Raw genomic sequence first — 27,609 nt, 5'->3', positions numbered from 1 at the left:
CATCACTTGTTGACACCTGATATGTTATCTGTTATTTGTTTGTGTGGGCCCCTCCTCTGGCCCAATTAGAATGCAAGCACTATGAGTGCAGAATTTGTTTTGGCACATCCCCGGTCTTAGAGCTGAGCCTGGCTCCAAAATTTCTTCAATGAATGAGTGAATTGAAGATTGGTCACATCAGATTGGTCACATTTACTTAGTAAGAAGGTCCTTTCCCAAAGCCTCCAAAATTATACCAGGTAGGGCAGGCACCCCCATCCCCCAACTTTTTTTTTTTTTTATATGGATAGGGATTTTAATGCTACATAGGCACACAAATCCCTCCATTTAAGGATGTTCTCCAGGGAATGTCACTTAAACTGAAAAAGAAGTAGGGAAGAAAAATGGAGTATAATAAGTTGATGTTAGACCCTCTGCTTACTTCTTTTTTTTTTTTTTAAAAGATGACCGGTAAGGGGATCCTAACCCTTGACTTGGTGTTGTCAGCACCACGCTCAGCCAGCGAGCAAACCGGCCATCCCTATATGGGATCTGAACCCGGGGCCTTGGTGTTATCAGCACCGCACTCTCCCGAGTGAGCCACGGGCCGGCCCTGCTTACTTCTTTTTAAAGGTATTAAGTGTCTGAAACCAATGTATAGGCAATAGTTGATTATTTACATATTTCCTTTCCAAAATAAGCACATAGTTTCTGAGCATAGTACCATATTCCCAAAGACATTTCATACATTTGGGGTTCTAGGGAAATGTGTAAGACTGTAGGTATCTACCATACGATATTGAACTCTTTGGTTTAGAAACTCTTTATGAATTTGCATTCTGTTTAAGTGTATAAGACAGAAAGAGGAACTATGCACTGTAATTTAATTCAAAAAAGTCATACTTGCTTTTAAAGAACAACTTAATAAAAATTATGTCTTTCACATAAACATTTAGTGGTTACCACTAGCAATATTTCTTTGTCTTCATCATATCACATTTTCTGAGAAGTTTTGTGGGAGCACCTCTGGAAGATCATGCTTTCTCTGTGTGCAGCCTGGTTGCATGGATCGCTAGTGTCTCAGATGGACATGATTTATGCTGTTGAGCTCCCTGACATGGGACACAGTCTGCAGCCATGCTGATAGAAGAAGATGCTGTTGGGTGTGGTGTGGAATCGAATTTGCGGATGCTAAGATTCTCATTCTCAGAACAGTCTGAATTGAATTTTGAAACTGAGCTAAGGTGGAAAAGCCAGAAGCTGCTTTTGAGGGCTTTGTATCTCTATAATTTCACTTACTAAATTCCTTAAGATATATAATAGATAGGGCCCTAGTTTTCTCATCTAGAAATACGGTTATTAGAATAAATGATCCTTAGCAGCCTTTTTAGCTGCAGTCTCTGTGGACACTTTTTCCTATTTTTTTATTGTGGTAATATATATATATATATATATAAGATTCGCCATTATAACCATTTTTACACATACACTTCAGTGGAATTACTTACATTCACAATGCTTTGTAACCATCACCTGTTTCCAAAAACTTTTTCATCGTCCTAAACATATGCAGTCACTGTTATTATTGAAGGCGGGCTATTATTCATGTCCTGATTAATCAAACATGTCTATGATAGTGCCCCCAGCAGTATCTACATTATTGCAGGAAAAGTTTCTGAAAATTTCCCAGTGGTCAGATTCCAGTTGCAGACAACAGAATCCCCTCTGTCTTAGCATTTTTTAAACCAGGGTATGTCTGCTACTCTTTCCAAGACATGGAAAGTTCTAAGGGGATCAATGGCTACTTTCTCATTTTCCATATGTACTTTTATAAAATTGATCTACCTGGGGTTGTCGTGTCCATTTCTACTTTCTCATTTAAAACTGACTGTTAACTACTTTTCAAGAGAAAATCATAACATTTTATGCACTAGTGAAAGGTACAAGTCCAAATGTTTGCATCAGGAAGCCTCCTTAATCCAGGGCATATCAAGACTGATACTTCCCATCTAGCAAGTACATCAGTTAAGGGATGACCGTGGCATTAGAAACAAGTATTTGGCCTGTGCTGAGGTGCTTTCATATATTGTAGAGTGGGGAGAAGTGTTATCACGACCTTACTGCTTGTATTCCCTGGCTCTTGGTAAAGAATGTATCAATTCTTATGGAAAGTGCCATGAAAACAAAACAAAGAGCCTATTGAATAAGAGTTAGGAAAGGTGGAGGCATTTGATTTCATCTAGGTGGCAAGCTCCCAGTGAAGATCCATGCTTTATGCTACCTTTCCGTGTATCTTAGACATAGAATTCAGAAGTTAAATGGCTGTCATAGGGACGCATAATAAAATGCTTATTTGAATTGAAAAAGTCAGAGTATTTCTGACAGAAATTAAGCTTGAAAAAAAAGAAGGTGGGCTATATTTGCTTGGGGGGAGACTAGCAAAATATTAGAGGTAAAGAGAAAATGATTTAAGGGTCAGAAAAGAGCAGTTGTAAGACAAGTTCAATGGCAATATTAAATAGAAGAAAGGAGAGGTACTAAGCATCACTTCTCTAATCCAGGTAGGTTACCTGTTACAGCTGGAGACTCTCCTTTCTCCATCCCCAATGAGGAAGGGAGTGGAAGGGAATGGAATGAGGTTCTCAGGAGTGCCTTGCTTTCCAAAGGGAAAAACATATTGACATCTGTCTGATTGGAAGCATTAGGTATATTTTGCCTGGAAGCAGCTGGCTTCACTTACTCCTCCTGCCTTGTTTATAATGTACTTATGCCTGTGGCCAAAGACTGTCAATTCAGTCTGTGTTACCAAATAACTTGCTAATTTGCCTGGCCAGACTAGTACATAGTGTCAGTATGGGAATCCCTGAGGTTATAGTACAGACATAAGCCTATAATATTGTTTTTCTGGAGATGCACTGTCAATAAGAAACTTGGGCATTATGTGGTATTTTTTTTTCTTTGATAAAGTCATATTCAGACTTCAACAATGGCTTACCCCCTGCTAACTAGGATATATTCAAACGCTCGGCTATTGATAAGTACAAAGTCTGATCCTCACGTGCTTGCTTTCTGTTGCTGTAGCTCTGTGGAAAAATTATGCCACGACTCTAGAAGACCGTTCACTTGATCTTTTTGTACTATTGTGTAGTGGATTGAATTATGTTCTTTTTTTTTTTTTTTTTTCCTTTTTGTCTCTTTTTTTGTGACCAGCAACGGATCGCAACCCTCAATGTCGCACCCGTACCGACTGGGACCGGCAACGGGATCGCAACCCTCGGTGTTGCCCCCGCACCTCGCTCAGCCAGTGAGCGGCCAGTCTGTATGTGGGATCCGAACCCTTGGCGGGAGTGCCGCTGCACTTCCCAAGCGGTGCACTGTAGCAGTGTGCCACCGGGCCGGCCCTGAATTATGTTCTGCCAAAACTCATTGAAGCTTGAGTTGTGTCCCCCAAGTTTATGTATTAGAAACTTGGCCCCTCTGTGACTGTTGTGAGAGTGGGTAATCCTATTATGGTAATTGAAAGGTGGAGCCTTGAAGAGGTGATTAGATTGTAGGACCGTGCAGTGGTGAATGGATTAAAAATGGTGGTCAGGGGCATGGTTCTGAGGACTTTAAAAAAGAAGAGGAAAGTCTGTTTTTCTGTCTCTGCTCTCTCTGCTTCCACCATTTTTACAATGTGATACCCTGCTGTCACTGCCACCACCTCCAAGGCTCTCACCAGAAGTGTTCCCTGGACTTTGGACTTCCCAGCCCTAGAAACCATAAGCAATAAATTTTTTTCTTTCTAACAAAATATCTGGAACTGGGTGATTTATAAGCAACAGAAATGGACTAATACATGTTGCTTTCTTTTTATAATGTGGAAGTACTCTGTAATAAAGAATAATTCTATTAATTGAGCAGTTCACACACTACCACCTAGACAAGTGGCTTTCTGAATAAGATTTTGTCAGAGGACATCAATCTCCATATGCCTACAGCTCCTTGGGGACCCAAATCCAGGCATCATTAGTAAGCAGAAGCCTCTTGGCTGATCTTAATAATAATGACATACATCTGAATGATCACCATCAGCAAGAGAAACACATATCCCAGTAAGATCAAATCTAGGTTCATAATGGCACTGAAGACTATGGGGCATACTTCATTTTTCACCTCTCTCGTCAATCTATTCTGATATAAAACCCAACATCAGTGCCGACACTCTGACCTGCATGGCTCCTACAGGGTTTATGCTGTGTAATCTCACATGTACATCCAGCCTGTCTCCTTCAATGCTACCAGTTCCACTTGCATTCCCAGCATATATTCTTGATTGCCTGTCCTTGGGAACTAACTCATTGTTTCTAAAGCAGAACAGTATAAAGAATGACCTATTTTCTTTTTCATCCGAAGACAAAGGATGTTTGTTTATGTGTGTGGGTGTGGGAGCAGCACTACAAGTATGAATTTAGGATTTAGGATTTTTACTGCCATTGGAAGAAGCATGTCCACTTTCAGCAGATATTTTCTGACCAGCCAGGTGCTTCTATATTGAAAATGCCTTCCCTGGAAGGTTCCAGGGTGAGCCTGGGAAAGAACTGTACAGGATGTGGCCATTGGCATCATGAGGCAAAGGATGGATGTTCAGAACACCACTTCCTCTCTGAATCCCACGTCTCCTTCCTCTGTGGTCATTAAGAAGACTTCCCTGCACTGATCTCAGTGGATGACATAGACAAGGATGGTTTGTGCTGAGTTTCTCAAAATGTTTTCTTTGGATCTCCATTGAATCAGCTAGGATATCAGTTACAAACCAGATTTCTGGCCTTTGCCTCATGCCATAGTGATCAGGGATTCCCTTTTCAAGGAGGTTATTTCTTTGTACACAAATATTTGGGAACCATTGGCTTATGGCTACACTTAATGGAGAAAAGTTAAGGTGTCATTTATCTTTATTATTCTGACTTCCATTGTGTATAGTTAATCAGACACAAATTCAATTTTTCACTTTTCCACATAGCAATGTGTAAAACATTTCTCAAACAATGAGTCTTCTAAGATATCCTTAACCACATGTTCTTTCTTTCCTCCCTGCTTCTGAGTTTTGTCACACTTTTCCATCTTTTTGGAGGAATTGCTCAGCTTTAAAATCCAATGCCATACTCTTTCTGCTACCAACCACCTCAGCTAGCATCAGGAAGCTCACATAGTCTCCAAAGTCATGTGATATTTCTGCTGCTCTCTGCCAGAGGATTAACTGGGAGTTAATGTGCCTGCAGACTTCTAGTCTGGATGACTTCTTGTTATCACATGGAATTAAGTGTAAGTAACTGTAATCCTTGATAGTACTGGATTAGTTTAGGATTTGGATACTGTGGTATAATAAAAATGGCTACAGATTCTTTGAGAGGTGGATCTATGTCCCTTCCCTCAAATCTAGGCCAGCTCTGTCATAACTTTAATGAATAAGTATGGTACCAGTCACGCCAGGCCTATTTCTACTTCGTCTTTTATGAAGCATGCTCTTTGGGAGCTCATATGGAGAGGCTTCCTGCCAAGGTGTAAAGAATAAGAGTGAAATCTCTGTGGATCTTTTAGATCATCTCAGTCTCTGCTGAAAACCACAGGAAGACCCCAGTCAAGGACTCATGGAGCAGATGAACTGCCCACCCGAGCCCTGCCTGAATTCCTGACCCATAGAACTGTGAGAGATAATAAAAGTGTTGTTGTCTTAAGCCACTAAATTATGGGGAAGTTTGTTATGCAGGATTAGATAACTAAATGTGGAGAGGAGGAGATAACTCTATTGCTATACTAGCTTACTCTTATCTGTACATGCAGTTTTTGTTTTTACCTCTTGAGAGAACAAGTCGGAAAACCAGCAGAAATATCAGTAACAATCGCCTAATGGAATAAAGTGCCAGCATAATACTAGAAGAACATAAATTATGTACAAACATATGCTTAATCTAATTAACTTGGTATTTAAGGATTTTTCTCGATTTATAAAACAACATACATACTCCCTTGTATTTAGGAAGAAAGTGGATACAAATTGAGCTGAATATATAATGGAGGAAACAGGCACTCAGATATTAAATGTGTTGCATAAATTCTGACCACAGTGGGTCACTAACATGTTCAGGCATAGAACTAGATCCCATAGACCAGTGGCTTTCAAGGTTGTTTCATTGTGATTCACAGTAATAAACACATTTTACCTGGACTGGGTACATGCAAGTGACTCTTCATGACTTACCCTTATTACATGTAATGCACGCTAAGGTTTTCTATTCTATTTTCTTTTTAAAAATACTTGTCAAACACACTAAATGAAATTATGACCCATTAATGGATCAATGGACTTTAGGCCATAAGTAAATCAAGGATGTTTCTTATTAATCTCTACTTCTCAGTTATGTAAACTAGGCAAACTATACAGTATGAAAACCATTGCCCTAGACATTAAGCTTTCTGGGATCAGGGACCCTGTACTATTCACTACTGTGTACACATTGCTTAGAAATTTCTGGTGTATGGTAGGTACTCAAAAATTTAAGAAATGAATGAATTTCATAATAGTTCCAATTTATTAAAGTGGGAAGGATATTAATCACAAGTCAGTAAATCCAGGGTCAACTCTTGACTCTCGAATCGTTGAATCCTGGACAAGTAACTTCAATTGTCAATTTTCTTACCTAAAAAACAGAACTTGTGATATCTCGCACTTGTGAGGATAAAATGAACCCACAAATATAAAACACTTTAAATAAAAGATATTGAATTACAAATAACAGATGAATGTATTTGTTACTTATGCACTTAAAAATGTCTAGAGATATTGTATAAATTCTTCACTTTACGTAATACCATTTCATTTCTTTGGATTAATTAGGGGAATAATGCTGAAACAATGAGGTCTGAATTTAGACCTTTTTAGAGGAAGAAAATTTAGTTAAAATTTCATTTAGTAACAAAATAGTCCGAATTTGTTGGGCTGGGTAGACACTTTGAAATATTAATTGAGCCACTCTCAGATTAGCATAGTGAACACCAGTTTAAGCAGGTACATTGTTTTTGTGTAAATGGATATTTCAAATATTCTGAAGAAAACTTCATTGGGTAAAGTGTCTTTGTTATCTCTTCAGGAATTTATTAATTCCTAGTATATGTATTATAAAATACTGCCATTTCTAAATTACTGAGGTCTAGAGATACACAATTTGGAACAAGGTCAGTGGAAGACATATGTACTTTGCTTAAATTGTTCCAATAACAATTAAGAGCTCTGAGCTATCAACAGGACACTTTTTGCCCAGAGGTAAATCTTATTGCACAGACTAGGGTAACCTTCCCTTTGTTCTCCCTGTAAAGCCCACCAAGTACCTAGTGCAATGCGGACTCGCCCAGCTTGCTTTCTGCTAGATGTAGTGGTTATGAGCACTGGCTTTGAAATCAGAGGAATTCTGGTTCTTCCATTTTCAAACTGTGGGACCCTAGGCAGGTTTCTTTACCTCAAAGTTGTGAGCATTAAATAAGATATAGCACACGTGTATATGCGTGCACACATACACACATAAAATACTTAGCACAATGCCCAGCACATAGGAAACATTCAATAAATTATAGCTCATGTTAGCTGTTATTCTTGTTGTTTTTATTAGTTATTGCCAGTTCTTTCTTGTCTGGACTAGCTAGCTGTTACAATTGGGCTGCTCAAGAAATAATCATGTTTCTCTAAGGTGCAAGGAAAACTATTTCACAGGTTTTACCATGCCCTGGGATTCTGCCCTTGTGACACCTGGGAATTTAGCTGGAAAGACAGTAACTCCCCCACCCCATAGCTGCTTACTGCCGAGGAGCAGCACATATGATGCATCACTGAACACATGCTCGCAGCCTGTCAGTCTTCCCTCTGCTCGCTGGGGGAAGCGTTGCCCTCTTAAATTCTGTACTTTGTTGGAGAAACTGGGGCACTAATGCGATTGCTCACCCCGTGATGCTGAGCTATTTTGAAGTATCCTTTCTAATTGACTCGAGGCAAAATTGTGAAGTAGTCATTTGTCTCTGTCACTTTCAGTCCTCCCTCCCCCTCTGGTGGCTCCACACCCCCACATCTCCCTCATCCTTCTGTCAGTGAATTTCTCCTACTCCATACCACAAATTAGCTGAGAACAGCTTAAAAGGTTGTCCCCTTCAGGTATATTTGTGCTTTAGGGAATTCTAAAGAATCAAATCAATGATTGTCTAAGGAGAGTGTTTCAGACATTTGCAGGCCAGGAGGAGAGAGAATTTTAGACTGGGGAGTTATCCTGGAATCCTTCAGTCTACACTGCCTCCTCAGCTGGTTCTCAGTTGAAAAAACATTATGTCATTGAAGTAGTAAATACTATTCCAACATTTTCCAAGGTGCATTCCATGGGATGTTAGTTGGTTTTCCTGTGATCAAAGACTTCTAAGAAACTCTGTGAAGAACAAAGTTAGACAGGATTCCTTGCTGTAGAGATTCTCAAAATCTTTAAATGCTCATGTTAAAGGAAATGCTTTAAACTTCTAAGGGGGTATTTAGGAGGTAACAATTTTCGTCTAAATATATTTGATTATCTTCCCCTTTTAAGTTCTCATGAAGCACCTTCAGCATCTGTGTAACACAGAACATACTGTATAGAACACCAGTCTCATTCAACCCTCTAGTCAGATGAGTAAACTGAGGCAGGGAACAATAGGTTGATTTACTTAAGGTTACTTATTAAACTGATTATAGAACAGGACTAGAGACCAGGTTGTCTCACTCGACATCATGGTAAAAACCCTAACTGCAGTTACAAATTTAATGTCTTTCTTCCCTGCTAGACTTCATGTACTGCCCAAACAGGAACTTTGATTCTCCTGCTCTCTGCTGTATCCCCAGTACCTAGCACAGCATCTAACACACAGTGGTTGAGCAGGTACTCATTAAAATTGAATTGAGATTGTTCATGGGGACAGGTGTGTGTTGTCTGTCCATCCCAGCTTGTCCCTACTACAATGCTAGGTATGATGGAGCCCACTGCTTCCCCTCCCAGCCTGTCCCTATGTCAATGCTCGGTATGAACGAGTCAGTGCTGAGTTCCATACTTACACTGAGAATATGTGGTCCCAGTTCCGCTGACACTGAACCTGTTGAGGTGCAGTCTGTGTGTGACCACATTCTTCTGGGGTTGGAACAGGATGATATGCACTTTGGGTGCAAACAAACAGCCCAAGACCACAAAGCCGCTCAGGCTGACGGAGATGCACATGGTTGTGGTCTGCACCTACAAGAAAAGGTTGCCTCGTAAGAGCTGGGCTATAAATTCAGTAAAGTGGCCGACTAAAGAGAGCACTGAAACAAGAGCAAACTGGAAAACCCGGAATCACAGCCAAATCAATACAGTAATTTATTGAGTCTTCTGTGTTTGGGATGTCCATGGAAACACTGCTCAGGGTTTGCAAGCAAACACCATTTGTGTGGGGTACTTCTGAATGCCTGCCAAGACTTCATATGGATTTTCTTGTCTTGTTTGTTTTCTTTATATTTGTGTAAAGATATTTCTGCAGAACCACTGAAGTTGGAATCTTAAATAGTAAAACATAAATAATTCAGTGACGAAGTGGCCAGACTGCTGATGGTTTCAGTCAATGAACTTGTCTCGTTTAAGATTCACTATATTATGAACAAATTTGGGCCTTTTATGTTTTTCCATCTCCCTTTCTTGCTAGGGGCTCTGTCTATCAGCTACTGGGCTCTCTGCTCAATACTGGGGGGCATCGTCAACTTTATTCTGTGGTATTTTTTCTTATTTTGTTGGGTTCTCTCTGGAACTTTGATACGTCTGGTAACCACCATCACCGTCCTTGATAGAGAACTTCCGCTTTCTCCCTCTGCTCCTGAAAGTGAACCTCAGAACTGTGGCTGATCATCTCTTCTCATTCTCTTGTTCTCCTTCTTCTCTGATTTCATCATTTGTCCTGGCTTCAGTTCCCATAGATTTGCTGGAAAATTCCAAATTAGACTCTACATATTTTATTACCTTCAGTACTGAAAAATGGAAATTAATGATCTCTTCTATGAGTTTTGTGAACATTTAGTGTAGATACTTAGAGGCTCCTTGAAATCCTACAGTAATTTTAGATTTTTTTTCCTTTCCCTCCAGGCAAAGGCTATTACCAAATAGCATAATTTTTAATGCCTGAAAGTCTCTTATCTGCCTCTCTCATCAAAGAAAGCTGAAGACTAAACAATTAACTGTAGAAGCCACATAACTTATGAATGCTTCATTCTATTTTTGGTAAGAAAATTCAGGCTACACTTGTGGCGTAATTCTTCAGACCCTAGTTTTATTGTAAGTGCTAAAACCATAATCTATCCTCGTCATTTTAAAGTTTTTGTCTTCTGTAACTACTCCAGTGCCCTCCAACTTGGGCACCCAGTCACAGGCTCCTTTTCCTTTTTTAGCTTCTCAGAAAAGAGGCTACTGTCTAATCCTATCATGTTAAAGCCTTGATAAAGCTGGTATAATTTGTTCTATATATATATGTGTGTGTAATATTATGTTAGAATTCTATTCTTCCTGTCTCAGTTTCGAGTGAAGCCAATAGGACAGATATCAGATATAGTGGGGATGAGAAAAGTTCAAATGTGCAAATTTTCAAGGAAAACTTTTCTGAAACCATTTTTATAACTTGAAACTCCTCACATACTTTAAGACAGTATAAGAAGAGGAGAGGAGGGAAGAGGATTTGGGGAGGAAGGTATCTTGGAAAAAGCTGTACTCATGTTCTATCTCCTCACTTAAAGCCTAAACAGGAGTATTTCTATGTGGCCATTCACAGAAAGTTTGAGGTGTTTCTACAGGACGAGGATGCCCTGGATTGGGAACTGATTTCTGCCTTGGAAATCTAGATGATGAAATGTGCAATGCTATTAAAGCAATTAACATTTTGCAAAAAGCAAAATGTGGCTCTGCACAGAGACTTACTACTATATTCAGATAGTATCCTTTTCTCCAAGAATTAAAGCCTAAACAGGAGTATTTCTATGTGGCCATTCACAGAAAGTTTGAGGTGTTTCTACAGGAGGAGGATGCCCTGGATTGGGAACTGATTTCTGCCTTGGAAATCTAGATGGTGAAATGTGCAACGCTATTAAAGCATTAACATTTTGCAAAAAGCAAAATGTGGCTCTGCACAGAGACTTACTACTATATTCAGATAGTCCTTTTCTCCAAGAATTAATCAAAGCAAATCATATTTGAGTGGCATGCATGGATGAGGTGGGCCACACAAGGACCATCCTGGGTAGTCTTGGGCCTATATGGAGGAGGCTGAGACCCTCACAGAAAGGGGCTGGAGGGATACAGCTGGATGCCCTGGGACTGAGCATAGAGAACAGAGAGTTACCAGCCAATGCACTCAAGGACCTGCAGGAGAGACAGACCAAAGGGGAACTTCTGAAGATCATATGAAAACATCCTTTAATCATCTTCCAGGCATCCCAGGGATGTATCTTTAACCACTTGTGGACTTCGAAATCATAAAGCCATTCAGCCACATAAGAACTGTCCTACCTCTTCCTTATTACTCTTTAATCAGGGATGAAAGGGAAATAGCAGTAGGTGGTTTGGGGAGCATGAACAAGGAGGAGGGAGAAGCCAACCACTGCAGGCTCTCAGCCCGAGGCAGGCCAGACCTCAGGAGGAAATGAGATTTAATGTTAAGACACAGTTTTGATAATTCCATAGAACTAGACATTTCAATTTCTTAATAGAGAAGATTTTCAATTAAAAATAATTGTAGGTGGGGCCGGCCCGGTGGTGCACTGGAGAGTGCGCTGCTTGGGAGTGTGGCGGCGCTCCCGCTGAGGGTTTGGATCCCATGTGGAGACCGGTTCCCGCTCACTGGCTGAGTGCGGTGGAGGCGCAACACCGAGGGTTGCGATCCCGTTGCCAGTCCCCGGTACGGGCGTGACACCGAGGGTTGCGATCCCATTACCGGTCAGTAAAAAAGACAAAAAGGAAAAAATATAAAATAAAATAATTGTAGGACCTTATTTTACCTAAGAGCATACAAATTCTTGAGCCTAGAAGGTCATGAGCATTTTTGTTCATTGCTCTATCCCCTGTGCCAGAATGGTGAATACTCAGTATGTGAATGTGTCTTATGGAATTTCTATGGGGGGGGAGGGGATGGTTACCCTTACTAAATATACTAAAGGGATAATGGGAGGCAGAACTAATTTGCATTTTGATCATAGTATATGGACCATATGTATTCAATATACCTCTTATAAACTTGAAACATTTTAACCATTTTTTCACAAAGCCCAAGTCATAGTCTCACAGTTGCTGTTGTTCAGTTGTTTCAGTAAGTCACACTACACACTAGTTTGCATATATCCTTAATCCTGTGTTCTGATGCTTTCCACACTACCGCTCCATGCTGCTCTGTTTTCATCTTCCTCAAACTCCCAGCAACATGTGACATGGTTAATTATTTCCTTCTTTTTGGCTTCTTGGACACATCCTTCCCTCATTGGTTATTCTCTGTCTTAGTTGTCTCTTCTACCTGAGCTTTACATGCTGGATGGAGTGTCCCAGTCCTCAGTTTTGGACTCTCTCCTCTTTACCATCTCATTGAGCTGCATGGCTTAAATGCCTCCTTTGTTGATGATGTCCAAATATTACTAGTTCTGACCTATCCTTTGGGCTTCCAAACCTAAATATTCAACTATTACTATGACATATTCTTTTGGATATGTAATAGGCACATCATAATTAATATGTAAACAAAACTTGGTCCCTTTTCCCAAGTGTCTCTAATTGAGGAAGTGACACCAAATGGCATCCAGTTGTGCAAACCAAAAACCTGGGAGTCATCCTTGATTTTGCCGTTGCTTTTATACCCACACATCCATTCCAATAACAAGTTTTATTGGTTCTGTTAGAAGATAATTGTCTTTGGGTCTCTCATGTTATCTTGCAAACAAGGCTCTGACTGCTTTTGTTCCAGACTTTCTTTTCAAGGGTATTCGTATAGCAAAGAGTTTTAGAAAATAGAGATAGTGCCTACCTCTAGAGCAAAAGGCCAGCATACCATCCATTATGAAAGATTCAGCAGAGTTCCATTCCTGTAATGCAGCCCACTGACTGTGCAGGGGTCACCTTGCCCACCTGCACAGGCCTGTGAGAAGTGGAGCTCAGGGAACCAGGGTAAATGCTGACACTCTGCTACTGCTGTTGCTGTGAGTCACAAAGTCCTTTTTCTGTCAGCATCAATAAAACTGTGGCAGGATAACTTGGTACCTTGCAAGTAAAGTAAAATCTCAAACAAGACAGCCTCTGACAGTTTTGGCAATGAGGATGGAATGCCAATAGAGACATGGCTTTTTCAGAAAGGAAGTATGAGGGCCTCAAGGGTTGATTAACGAGGCTCGAGGGAAGTCCATGGACATTTGGAGCAAATGTGTTAACCAAACTATATGGCCAACCAGAAATAGATAGTGCTCCACGTTACTGCCTATTAATGAGGAGGATTTGGGGAGGGGTCTAAGGCTGCGTAACAGTAAGTACATTCAAAGAGAGTTGCTGGGCTGGTGTTCTGATCGTTGCTAAACCTCCTCTGGTGGGCCAGGGTGGGCAGATTTCTTCCCCAATCAGATTTAAGTCCACCTGATTCTAATAACTAGTATTAAAATTTGTCCTGAGTAGGCAGAAATTTCCATTCCCTTTCACACAAAATTTTTAGAGACATGCACCTACACTGAGCATGGAAAGAGGGACTTCAGAGAAGGCAGAAACCAGCTGATTCATTTGAACTTGGGCTGGTTTTCTCGGGAAGTTGAAGAGGCAGGGCACACAATGCTGGTGAAGGAAGAAGGGCAAGAGTTGGGCCCTCCTAGGGCTCATGCCCTGCTGAAGTCTCTCCTGCCAAACTTAGATCCATTTCAAGATGATAGTTTGCTCCTCTTGGTGAGACTTCCCTAAGACAGAAAGACTCTGGGAAACCATAGATGAGGCACTGACTAGTGTTTGGGTGCTTACTCACCGGGATTGGGTTTACAGTGCTGACAAAGGCGCTGTGTTAAAGAATGAGAAAATGATTCAAAGAAGTCTAGATAACTTCTTGCAATTAGCAGCAGCCCCGGAAAACCTCCCTATCCCTTATATTAAAACCAAGCAAGACCTTGAGACATATTACCATGATGAGACAGCAAATGCTGGATTAAGGTGGACTTCTTTAAAAAAAAGTTACTGCCGTGTGAGTGAAGGCCAAGTTAGTTGAAGTGCACAAGCTGTGAGTCCCAGCCAGAAAGCTATAGGCTCTGGTTTCTGAGTTAATGAGTTTCTAAAGTTGAAATGAATGACATTCAAGATGAGCTTGTTGTCTGATTTAGGCTTTTGGGTGCACAAAAGCATTGGACCTTGGCTTGGTTGAGCCAAGAGTAGCTGCTGAGTGCTTAAAACTGAAAGCAAATGTGTGTTGCTTACTGACCTGGAGCTGCTCTCTCCTTCCATGCTGCCTGAGTCCTCCCTCACTCTCCACCCAATTTCAGCTGCTTTAAGGAAAAAGATGCTCAAGGTTAGGACCAAGGTCTCCCTATCCTTAAGGGTGGCTGCAGTCCACACACACCAGACCAAGTATGCTGGGGAACTTTAGAGAGTGGAGAAACTCACATTTTTATGCTCTATTGGTTACAGACACCCAAATCATCATCTATCTAGAGTTGTCAGAGGGAAGGCATGGTTGGGAATAGGGTGAGACAAGTGAGGTACTTGCCACTGATGCAAATTTTAAGGGGGCACCAAAAATTCAGTAACCAATACAGATAATATTTTAATGTGATATGAATGTACAAATAAAAATTAATGCTAAAACCCATGATGAACCCAATATCAACATTTAAAATAAGGACAGGATCAGTAAAAGTGCTGTGTGTGGCAAATTCGATGATAGGGCAAAGAGAAAAATCAGTAATACTGATCCTGTCTTGATTACTGCTTATGCAGGTGTTACCTAGCCCACTTCGCATTGCCTTGTGGAAAATGGGACTTGGGGAACCGACATGAATGCTGATCCTCTGGTTACTGCTGTGTGGCTGTGAGTAATGAAGTCCTTTGTCTCTGAATCAGGAGTCTCGTATCTTCTGCCAACATCCCCCAAAATGTGGCAGGCTAACCTGGCAGATTACAAGTAGGGTAAAAACCTTTCACGGTTCTTGACAGATTCTATCTCTACTTCTAATCATTTCCACGGTTAACATCCTATTGCAGCTGTCAGAGGTTCTGATCAGAACACCTACCACACAGCAGCTTAGCCAGTCTTTCCATTCCTACCTTTGCTTTTCTGTCATACAGAATCTTTATAGCAGGTTTTTTTTCCCCTCTAAAATGTGAGATCATAATCTCCTCTGCTTAAAAACCTTTCCATCATTTCCTTTTCTATATAAAGTAAAACTAAACTCTTTGCTATAGCCTGTAAAGTCCTACATGACCTAGCTCCCCTGCCCATCTCCCATATCAGATGACTCCAAAGTTGCTGCCTGCTGTAGGTAGGATATTGCTTCACCTGCCTCAACCGCAATAACAATCCAGAGTCTTGACACTCAAAGTGTGGTCCTTTGTGTGTCAATTAAAAACAAACAAAAAAAGCCAAGAATCTAGATATTTATGTAAAATTCTCTATTTTCTAACTTTGACAAATATTGCAAAACATTTCAAAACTGTACAGGCCAGACTAATCATATCTGTGGGACAAGAAGAACATGTGATTGTTGAGGGCAGTGGTTTTCAATCTTGGTTGCAAATTAGAGTCACCACAGACCAGGCCAATTAAATCAGAATCTCTGGGGCTGTGTCCCAGCTATCAATATTTTTTTATTGCTACTCAGTTGATTCAATATGTAGCCAAATTTGAAAACCACTGTGTTGGAGGCTCAGTCCACCTTTCTCATTTCTTTTGTAAACTTAGGATTGGCTTTATTTGTGAGGAGTGAGGCCTTAGATGGTCTTAGAGTGATGAATACCTTAATTAGCATGGACCTTAAAAAACACAATTCCATAACCTCTTCCCCAATTATTTCCTTATGACTTCTGCCATGTGTTGAAACCTCTGGAATCTTCAGTTAATTCCATTCAATCAGTTGCTCTACTATATTACTAGTATGTAAAGGGAAAAAAGTCATTTTTTAAAGAAATAAATGCCAATTTACTCATTAAAAATTGTTTTTACGTTATTTATGTTTATTCTCAGTAGTAGTTTCTGCTCTATTTTTGATTCACCAGCTCTTTTGAGAATGAATACTTTCAAATAGCATCCAGGGCAAAATAATTACCATTGCAACTGCTTTGCAGTCACAATACTCCGAAAATCATGTCTTCTAAGGTTGGCTTTCTAAGAAGCTAAAAAAAAAAAAAAATCCCTGCAGGTCTATGGGCCTGGATGTGTATATAAAGACAAAGGATAGAGATGGGGCATTAAAATACATTAACTATAGTTCTGCATTTTAATCCCCATCCTCTAAAAGTTCAAACTCCCCTGTTGTTCATGTACCTTTGATTTTGCTTATCCAGTTCTGAGGTTACCTGTTCTTAAAGATTTTCACATTTCTTTTACAGGTATTCTTACAATGCCTGACCATTACCCCAGCATTGAACTTATGCTCTTCCTTTTAATTGTTTATCACTTAATGTAGCCCATAAGTATCAGTCACATGGTCGTGAATAATTTAAATAGACTAAATACAATAAGCTTTGCCAGTCTCTTGATCCTGTGCTTTAAATAGCCTTCTCTTCTCTTTTATAAAAAAACTATTTAATTCACAAATAAAACTTTTATGTCTTGTGTACAACATGATGTTTTGATATGTGAATACATTGTGGAATGGCTGAAGGAGATAATTAACATATGCATTACCTCACATACTCATTTTTTTTTTTGTGGTGAGAACACTTAAAATCTCTTAATAGTTTTCAAGAATACCACTACAGTCACCATAATGTATATCACATCTCTTGAACTTATTCCTCTTAACAAATTTTGTATGTGTTTCATTTTCTTTTTGGGCTGCAATTTTCTAGATTTTGACAATTTAGGAATTGCTGGTAAAGAGAAGGTTTGGGAATTTTCAACCTATGGAGGCTCTTCATTTTGTGAAATTATGCCGTAACGAGGAAACCATTATGCCTCTGGGAAACTGTAATCTATGACCACTTAAGAAATGTACAGAATAAAAACCATTTTTTTCTGATGAGAAAATAATTCTTATACTCACTCACTGTAAGATACTAAAGTCAAAAACATAAATGCAAAAATAACTGATAAATGGTTTTAACAATTTGGGAAATTGTGATGGAATGATGAAGTCTCTTTCAAGAGAGATGGCAATTATGTGGAAGCCCAGAAATTTGAATTCTATATTATGAAGACTTTATGAATAATGACTTAATTAAGTTACTTGGATATATACAGTAAAATTTAAATAGTTCAAGGACTATATATTTATAATTAAAGTTATAGAAAAGGCATAGCAAATTAACATTGTATTTTAATCTGTTTTAGAGAAATAAGAAAGCATGAATGAAATTTTTTAGATCTTTAAACAAATCCTGACTTAATGTTGCAAGTGTATTTTAATTTACAGATCAATCTGTGGTAGCCAAGTCCTCTTGTGTCTAAGTTGAAGTATTCTCATTAGGTTCTTACAGGTTTAAGTCTATTCTCTTGTCAATCACTTTTTAAATTAAATTAAACTTTTTATAGTGTGTGTGTGTGTATGACATTTTTTCTCCCACTAGATTATAAATTGCTGGAATGTCATTTACTTTTATCTTCCTCTCTGTGCCTAGCACAGTGCTCTGTACATGGTAGGTACTTAAATGCTCTTAAAACATACTGAATTCATTTCTACATATAATACAGAGGTTCACGATGGCATTTGTAATTACCCAATCATTGCTGAGATGAAATAAAAGGAATCTATTTTAAATCCTACAAACCATTAGCAGTTCACACAACAAAACACTGGCAGGATAAAAGAACAAGGAAAAGAAGACACCAATCAAAGACTTACTCTGTAATCACTCGATGTCACATAAAATATAGGGAGGAAGGCCAACCAGATGATGCACGTGGTATACATGGTAAAACCTATGAACTTGGCTTCGTTGAAGTTTTCTGGGCACTTTCGCGTTTTGAAGGCGTACACAGTGCATAAGATCACCAGGATCACATCATAGGTGAGAGAGATCAACATGCTGGAATCTTTGACATTGCATTTTAAAATGACTGTTTCCCGCTTCTCTGGAAGGGTGTACCTCCTGGTACCTGGAGCCTCCAGGATGAGCCACACAGACACCACCACGATTTGCACCAGTATCAGACCTAGGCAGATGAAAACCTGAGAACTGGGGCTGATGAATTTTGGCCTCTGAGCGCCATTCTTGACCCCATCAAAGATGCGGGCAATGCAATTTGTCTTGGTCAGCAGGGCTGAGTAACAGACAGCGAAGGAGGTCCCCAATCCAAGTCGGCGCAATGCACAGATGACTGGTGATGGCCTGGCAATGAAGAAGAATGTCATGCAGTATGACAGGCCAACCCCAAACAGCAAGATGTAGCAGAGTTCCCGGCCTGATGCTTTGACCAGGGGTGTGTTGTTGTGCTTGATAAAAACAGTTACAACGGTGCATGTACACATAAAACCCAGGCAGGCAATAGTGACTGGGCCAATGGCCCAGGCATCTTCCCACTTGATGTAGTCCTCAGGAAGGTCGAAGCATCCAGATAGGTCTGTAGTGGGCCACTGCCCAGGTCCACAATCCATACAGGTAAACTCATCAGCCAGGTATTCATAGGGCTCACAGGGAATGCAGATCCAGCAGCAGACATCCCCTGGCTGCATGTTCTTCATTTCATTGGGGGCACAGGGGTCACTGCACTGGGAAGTAGGGATTGAGTTCCGGGACCAGTGGATAGAGTCGACATCTAGCGATAAGGTTTCAGACCAGTGACCAACCTTCAAGTAGGAATACTTTCCACCCACGTACTGGAAATTGAACACGTTGTATCGCCCCATTCCATCTCCAAAAGTGTCAAACTTGACAATGCTATCTGCATCTGTATTTGGGTTGAATGGAGCTGTGGTATGTAAAGTGAAAGAAAAAAAACACAACACTTGTTTAGGTGTCTTATGTGTCATCAGTCAATTACTTTATGTCATACACTTAAAAACTGAAATAACAGGCAATGGGAATTCAAAGGCTGAAATAATTTATCAGTTACCATTGAAAGTTACACATCAAAAGCTTCTAGAGTACTCATGCTTTTATAAATTCATTCACTTCACATTACTGAGTAGCTACTACGTACAGAGAACCAGTGATATAATTATGAGTACAATACAGTGCTGCCTTCAAAGAAGCTTATTATATAACAGGGGTACTTGCAAATATGTAGTCATATTCTACGTGGTGTGTAAATATTCTTTTCTTGAAAGATCTCACGATAGGAATTGGCAAAACTTTGTGTCTTATTCTCATTACATATTTATGTACAGCCACCAAAATATTTCTCATCTTAAATATTTTCATAAAAGTATAAAATTAATGGAAAGAATTTTTCTCCTTCAAACTACAAAAAATTCTCATTGTATATGTGTGATATGCTTCTTTTAAACAATTCAGATGATTCAGAAAGAAAAAAATTAAAACCTACACATAATCCTCAACCCTGATATTTTAATGTTTTAGAGGATGTGTTCTGACTGTATATGCACACATCTATATATTTCATACTCTTATCCACATAAACACATACAGCCTGGATATCTTCAAGGAGGCAGCAGTATGTAGAATCTAGGTAGATATGCTTTAAAGTTTGTTCCTAAGTGTATAGGGTCAGTAGTTCTCACTCAAATGGCCTGCCCTCAACCCTGTCTTTTTCTTATCTCTCTCTGCAGGTCTCCAGGAACAGCGGGTCTCTGAGCATCTGCGCTTCCTCTCTTCCAACTGATGCTCATCATCTCTCTCTTGCCAATGTCCGCTGCCACTCTGATTACCCCTTTAAAAAAATTTTCTCCAGCATAATTTATTCTCATTCCATCCTAGTTTACATTTATTAAGTGCTTTATAAATATGACACCCAAAGTAATAGAGCTCCAGAGAGAGACCCTTAACTAAGAGAACAGTCTTATTTTTTTAATGTGTCAACTTCCTGGTCAGCCAGTTCACCTACCCCTACAGATGCTTGCTCTCTTGAGGTCTTTACTGTATGATTGTCTTCAAGATGTGACCAAAGCTTGAATTTACATTTGGTATTGAACCAAGTCTGTGAATCCGAGATCACCCATTATGATCCCACCTACTCTGGCCTACTGTGTGCTTACTATTTTGCACTGCCAGTCTTTACTCTTTCCTTAGACCCAAAAGAAGAATGTTGCTGATGTCCGTGGGATGCCTAACAAACTCTATTAGTCAGGGGAGGCTGGCCTGTGCTGTCAAGTAGACCCAGAATTTTAATAGTTCTACCATAACAGAAGTTTATTTCTCCCTCATGTAGCAGTCTAAGGTCTTGGTTGGTGGGTGTCTTTCTCTTACATGACAATTCAAGAACCCAGGTTCCTTCCACCTTGAGGGACTGCCAATTTCTAGAGCTTCCTTATCAGCAGCATCCATCAAATGGAAGGAGAGAGTAGGAAGGACATATATCTGCTTCTTAAAAGTATAAACATGGAAGTGGCACATATTTTCATTCACATTTCATTGATTAAAAATTAGTCACAGGGCTACAACCAACTTTAAGAGAGGCTGTAAAATGTACTTTAGCTAATGTGCTCAGCTACTACCATGATATGGAATGAAAGAGTGGAATTCAGAGGACACTGAGGCTTCTGACCCTGTGGGTATCTGCTGTCTTAGTTGTGTCCCCAGTGGCTCCACTCCACCTTATCTCAGGCTCATGTTGCTCCAGGTTACGGGGAAATACTGTACTCCTCGTGGGTCCAGTCATTTTATGCGGGAAAAGGATCCCTCAATGAATTATTTGGGTCCTTGGTAAAATAGGACGTCACATTTTAGAAAATAACCCTCTCTTTCTAAAGACCATAGATGCCCCTACAGGGCTAGGTTGGGTAGTTTATAATAAAGCCACATACCACATATGTTGCAAATGTAGTGTAAAGTGCCCAATTTATTCCTCACTTATTATGACTTTTTTTCCTCTTAATGTTCTTATTACCTCAACCTGCAATGTGACATTACCAAACTCCTCCTCCTTTTTGCCATATTCCACAAATCCATCACATGTGCATGTGTGTGTCTGTACTCCAGCTGTGGACTGGTGTCAAGTTCACTGTAAGACAGTAGTACTACTACATATAGAAGATGGGTGCACAGCTTTTGAGTTAGGTGAATATTGTATGATTCTCATCTCTCTTTTAATAATTGTGTTTCCTTGAGCAAGTTAACCTTTCTGACTCTGGTTTTTAATTTGCAAATTGGGAATAAGTTGTTTTGAAGATTTGATGAGATAAGCCATGTAAAATCCTGACCACAATGCCTGGTACACACTGAGCACTTAACATATATGTTAGTGATGATAATAATGATGATAAAAATAACAAGATAAAACAACTTTATGAAAAAAGGAGAGCTACGCATAAAAGTGAAATATACTGAGTGATGGAGAGAGTGAAGATGAGAGGGGGGAGATGTAATTAGTTCTACCTACCGCTTTATCTAAACTTCACTTCTGACCCATCCCCTTCCCTACACTTCCATTAGGAAGCAGGATTAAACTTACCTATTGCTTTGTGATGTATATTTTTACTTAATGAGGTTCTGAGGATATTTTTCTCTTTATATTAATATGTATCTTTTTTAAATGGCTACATACTACTATATTGTATATAAATACCAAGCTACTTAAGCATTTTTATGATTTAACACTTAGGTTGTTTCCAAGGTTTTGCCTTTATAAATCTCATTATTTAAATATCTCTTTAGAGCAAATTCATAGAAGTAAAATTGCTGGGTTAATCAGTATGTTCTTTAAAATATTAGCTACAGAGTACCAGGATGCCAACCAGAAAAGGTTTTTTACCAACTCACCATCCCATGAACATTGTACAGGAATGCCCATTCTCCACAATCTTACCAACTGTGAGGATTACTGATATTTTTAATCATTGACAAACCGATAGGCAAAAATATGATCTAATTTTAATTCGTATTTCTTTAAAATTTAGAGGGACTAATATTTTAATGTTTAAAAAATTGTATGTATTTATTTTGTGAATTGCTGGTTCACGCACTCTTCACTTATTTTTTTGGGGGGGTGTTAATGTTTTTCTTTTTAGTATGTAAAAGCTGTGTATGGATTGAAGATACAAATCACTGAAGATACATACATACATTTCCAACATGTCCTATAAATTGGAAATATTCTTCTCTTTTAACTTTGTTTATGCTATCTTTTCCCAAACAGATTCTTAAAATTTTGGGTAACTAATACTATCAATCTTTCCCTTGTAATTTCTAGTTAGTAGCCCAGAAAATCCTTCCTTACTCCAAGATTATTAAAGTATTCTTTAATATCTGGTAGGACAAGCAAACATAGAAGTTGAAACATTATTACTATATTTTCAGGTGTAGAAATCAATATCACAATTCTTAGGTCACTTAAAACTAAATTTGTTTGGGCCGGCCCGGTGGCGCACTGCTACAGTGCACCGCTTGGGAGCGCAGCGGCGCTCCCGCCGAGGGTTCGGAACCCACATACAGACCGGCTGCTCACTGGCTGAGCGAGGTGCGGGTGCAACACCGAGGGTTGCGATCCCGTTGCCGGTCCCGGTCCGGTACGGGCGCGACACTGAGGGTTGCGATCTATTGCCAGTCACGAAAAAAGACAAAAAGGAGAAAAAAAACAAAAACTAAATTTGTTTATTCTATGCTGTAAGAAGACTCATTAACATTTTAGGAACGCCTTTCATATGTTACAAATAAGAAAACCGTTCGGTATTTTATCACAATTTACATAAGGTGCAAGAGCCTGAGATGTGTTATTAATTTTGTAATTCTCAAGTAGGCAGCCAACCTCCACCAATATTCACTTGATGCTAGTAGATAATTTCTGGAGAGTATTTCTAAAAGGAATATGTTTTATATCTTTAAATATTTCACTATTTTCACAGCAATTCTTGAATATCAAGTTTCTTATAACTGATTGTTTTGTGTGTTCTGAGTTCGTGAGGGTTATTGATAAGATTATTGGCATGTGAACTAATAATATTGATGTTAAAAATGTAAAACATATTCCTCTATAAATCTTTTTTGGAAATCGTTTAATAACATCAATGGAATATTGATAGAGACTGGTTACTTACAACATCAACGGAATATTGATAGAGAATAACAAAATTAATACATCTGGGTTTCTTACACTTGACGTACTGTAATGGCTAGATTCCTTGTCCTTCCTTTTCTTTAAATCCTTATTTTTACCTTTGATTTAATTATGTTAGTTAATATTTGCCTGTATGTAAGTTTTATCTGCAGTGTGTTAAGGGTTAAACAGCTAAATGCATTTCCGCCCTCTGTAGCTCTGTGGTCACAAGCTCGTTCTTGTGTTAGCAAAAAATCACAGACTGCTAGCTCTTTCTTGAGTAGATGAGAGACAGAGTTGCTCTCTAAAGCAAGCCCCTCCTCCAGTAACCACACTTCCTGCCCTTGCACCCAGGTGTGATCAAGACCCTTACTCAAAACTACGTACGCACTGTTTGGAAAGTCTCGCTCCTTGACCACGCTTCCTGTTGTTGTGCCCAGCTGTAAAATGGTTGGGCCAGATGCAATCAGCCCCTTACCCAAAATAACCACTTGCTTAAGACCCCTGATATGGGGGACTCTGCCTAAAGACAAACAGAAGAGCCAATAGAAATGCTTGCTGCTTACCCACCCAAGAAGAGTATTTAAGCCTAGTTCTTACATGTTAGGCTCAGGATTTGGAACACAAGTTCCCCTGAAGCCTGCTGGCAATAAATTATCTGACTTTTCCTTCTCTCCGAGTGACTGCGTCTCATTGGCGACTCCTTACCGTAATAGTAAAATATGTTAAAACGGGCAACATTTTATTTATTTGTAATATATGAAAGGAGTCCCTAAAATTTTAAATTAATTTTTTAAAGCATATAAATGTATTACCTACTCAAAAGTTAACAAAAGAAGAAAACATAAATCGACAACCACTTATCACCAAACATTTGAATAAGGTAACTTGAAAGAGAGAGACTGAAACAACTAGAAAAGGAAACTTGGAAAAAATAGAGACAATGCAGGGAGCAAAAGACAAAGGATTTAAAACATTAATATGCTCAGAGAGATATGTGACAATATTACATCTATGAGATAGGAACAGGATATTCTTTAAAAAATATTCGGAGAACAAGACTGAGCTTTTGGAAACGAAATAGCAGAAATAGAAATTCAATGTAAAGACTGAAGGATAAATTTGAGAAAACTCTCAAAGTCTGACCAAAATGCTGAATGGAAGGTAGAAAATATAACAGGAAAAGGGTCACTCTGTGGAATTTCAATGTTCAATCAATGAGTGTTCCAGAAAGAAAGAAAAAGAAAATAGAGAAAGGACATTATCAAAGAATCAAGGTGAACAACTGTGGTGAGTGGACTTGGCTAGGGGAAGGTGAGGCAAGAGGCTTTTGTTCTTTCTCATGTCATATTCATGTAAAAGTTACATACATGTAGTTTTTGCTAAAAGTAAGAAACTATAAAGTTAATATAAAGATAATTGAGCAAGTTCAGGCAGAACTTATGAAGTAAAAATATTATGAAAATAATACTGTTGCAAATGTTAGAACAAGTGCCTAAAAGTGGGTGGTAAATAAAAAAATAGTACTTTTGGTGGGATTTAGTTTTTTAATACAAGTTTGCCTTTTACTAAATTTGTTTTGTTAAATGTGTAAAAAGGTAACAAAATACAGTCTAATGTCTAAAAATCCCTTAAATACATGAGACACATTGAAGGACTATATTTCAAATGAATATATTACAAATTCTAAATAAAAATCCATTGTTAGAAAAAGTGCCCTGACCCTCAGCTTGGCATAAAGGGTTGCTGTGTCTACATTAGAATGAGAAAGAACGAAAGGAGATCCTAGAAGAAAAAGTTGAGCATTTCTGTCCAGTATTCCACTTGTAAGAATAATCCTGTTCTTGATAGTTATTCCAGGTACAGCGCTGGCCTGGGGAGGAGGAAGCAAGTAGGAAAAGTGAGCACTCAGGAACTGCTGGAGTGACTTTGAGGAGCAGAACAGCTCGAGGCCCTACTGTATTGATCCTGTTGTCTTCCCGATTCATTTAGAGTTGCCTCTATGTCAAGTGACTTATCAGGGAAATAGCTAAATCCCAGTGAACCAGAACCATGATTCTCCAGCAGGCAGTTGTGTAGTTCTTTACAGTGAGAAAACTCAGGGGAGTTTGCTATTTTTCAAGTTGAGTCTCACCAAGGGAGCAAACATCATTCAAAATGGAAAAAATAAATCACTTCACCTTTCACTGGTGTTGCAACAGCATGAAAGAACCCTAGCTAAAAGGGGGGAAAGGACAACCAGAAAGATGGCAGAAATTTTAAAAAGACATGCAACCTTCTTCAAAATCTAATTTCAAGCCCCTCATCACTCAAGTTCCTCAAAATCAGGTCTTCATTTTTTGGAAGAAGCCACATTTGGCCTCAGGTCAGAATAGTTTCTCAGCTTAGCTCATTATCTAGTTAGTTCTGACCCCAGTTTCAAAGGGATTTATCTAAAAGGATTAATACGAAGGTGACCAGACCTCCCAGAACCCATTTGGTAGAGATGAGGCAAGTCTGAGTCTTAAAATTATCATAGGTTAATGGCAAGAGAGAATTAAATTGGTTCTTTATTTTTTTTCTCTCAAACAGAAGTCCAATTAAGGTAAGACAATAATGTGGCTCTTAACAGGCCTTCAGTAATGGGAATATTACCTCCACTGCCTGCGTTCACATTCCTAAATACTAAGAAAGATCACAGAAGCTCCATGCAGGAGCTCACCGCTTAGCTCAGCTGGTTAGAGCACAGCCTTGTAACAATATGGTCAAGGGTTTGGATCCCTGTATGGGCCAGCCACCAAAAACCCCCAAAAGCTCCTAGCAGCAACAGGCCTCACTAAAGTTTCTGAAAACTAATCTGCTGAATTGGAATAAAGATATGTATGAGAAGACAGAAAAATGGCATCCCCCTTGATAGCTCATGCTAGAGGTCAAAAGGTGAAGAAACCAAAATCCTTTGGCTACAGCAAAAAAAAATCTTTTACAAACATCATGCAGCTAGAAGATAAAGAATAAGAATGAAACTCTGGCTGTCGGTAATTAATTCACCTACTGATTAGGAACAAAATTGCTGAAGCATTTCTCACAGTTATCAACTGAGTGCAACAGCTGGGACAAAGCACCAATTAGATGTCTTAGATCCTCAGTCTCACATGTGAAAAATGCTCCATAAGTATCTAATGCGTACAGTGAACGTGAGTGTTTGAGAAAAGATATTGAAAGAGTGTTTTTTTTTTTTTTAGGGTGTTACGACTATTAAAAAGGACTCTCTTTAGTTCCCCTGAAAAGTGAGCATAGCTAATGCTTCATTATAGATCTTACTGGTTTCCATATCTAGATTCTACATATTACTGCTGAAATTTTCAGCACTCAAAGCAACTCAGAGAGGAACAACCTGCTCTTAGACTAAAAGTGAAGGACGGGGAGGCAAGACAGAGAAAATACCAGTGAGCAGAAATTGGTGAGATTATAGTCCCTCAACCTACAATCCAGAGGACAGGGCCTGCCTGATTTATTTTATTCATTCTAGCTGGCAGTCTCACAGTGGTCACTGAAGCTTTGGTTAGGGACCCTCTTTATGTGAACTAATGCTGCTACCACATTTTAAACCCTCTTTTCCCCAACTTCTGCCCTCCTCATTACATACTGTACTGTTATTTCTCTTATCTGCTCTAATGAGTGTTTAGATTTTTAAAAACTCTTCATTGGAATATAATATATATAACAGAAGAAGTATAAAAATAAGCAAATTATCACAAAGTGAACATATACATGTAACATTATGGCTGCTAAGAAACAGAAATTACCAGTTCCCATGTTCCTGTCTGCAGTGGATTGGATTGTATTCCCCCAAGTTTAATGTGTGGCAGGCTTAGTCCCCACTGTGATTGTGTTAAGAGAGTGGGAAATTCTATTATGGTAATTGAAAGGTAGGGCCTGGAAGAGGTGATTAGATTCCGAGGACTATGCCTAATGAATGGATTAATAATGGTGGTTATTGGGGCCGGCCTCTCCCGCCCGAGGGTTCGGATCCCACATACAGACCGGTTCACGCTCACTGGCTGAGCGAGGCGTGGGAGCAACGCCGAGGGTTGCGATCCCGTTGCCGGTCCCCGGTCCGGTACGGGGGCAACACTGAGGGTTGCGATCTGTTGCCAGACATGGAAAAAGACAAAAGACAAAAAAAAAAAAAAAAAAAAAAAAAAAAAAGGGGGTTTGGGGGGGGGTTTCTGAGGTTTTAAAAAGGAGGCCATTGGAGGGGTTCTTTTTCTC

At 39.3% G+C, this 27,609-nt stretch overlaps 1 protein-coding gene across 1 annotated transcript in view; it reads right to left on the bottom strand.

Moving 5' to 3' along the window:
* GRM3 (glutamate receptor, metabotropic 3) overlaps positions 1-27,609 on the bottom strand; it is a 225,380-nt gene that overhangs the window by 7,171 nt on the left and 190,600 nt on the right. Inside the window, exons 4-5 of the mRNA XM_008589295.1 lie at positions 18,050-19,116; positions 9,083-9,257 (exon numbers count right to left, since the gene is read on the bottom strand). Coding sequence (XP_008587517.1) covers positions 9,083-9,257; positions 18,050-19,116 — 1,242 coding nt within the window. The remainder of the gene's footprint in view (positions 1-9,082; positions 9,258-18,049; positions 19,117-27,609) is intronic.

This window comes from Galeopterus variegatus, unplaced genomic scaffold (genome assembly GCF_000696425.1).
Source record: "Galeopterus variegatus unplaced genomic scaffold, G_variegatus-3.0.2 Scaffold136, whole genome shotgun sequence".
NCBI classification, from domain to species: domain Eukaryota; kingdom Metazoa; phylum Chordata; class Mammalia; order Dermoptera; family Cynocephalidae; genus Galeopterus; species Galeopterus variegatus.
Note: the sequence above shows the minus strand (reverse complement) of the source record. Positions and strands in the feature narration are given on the sequence as shown.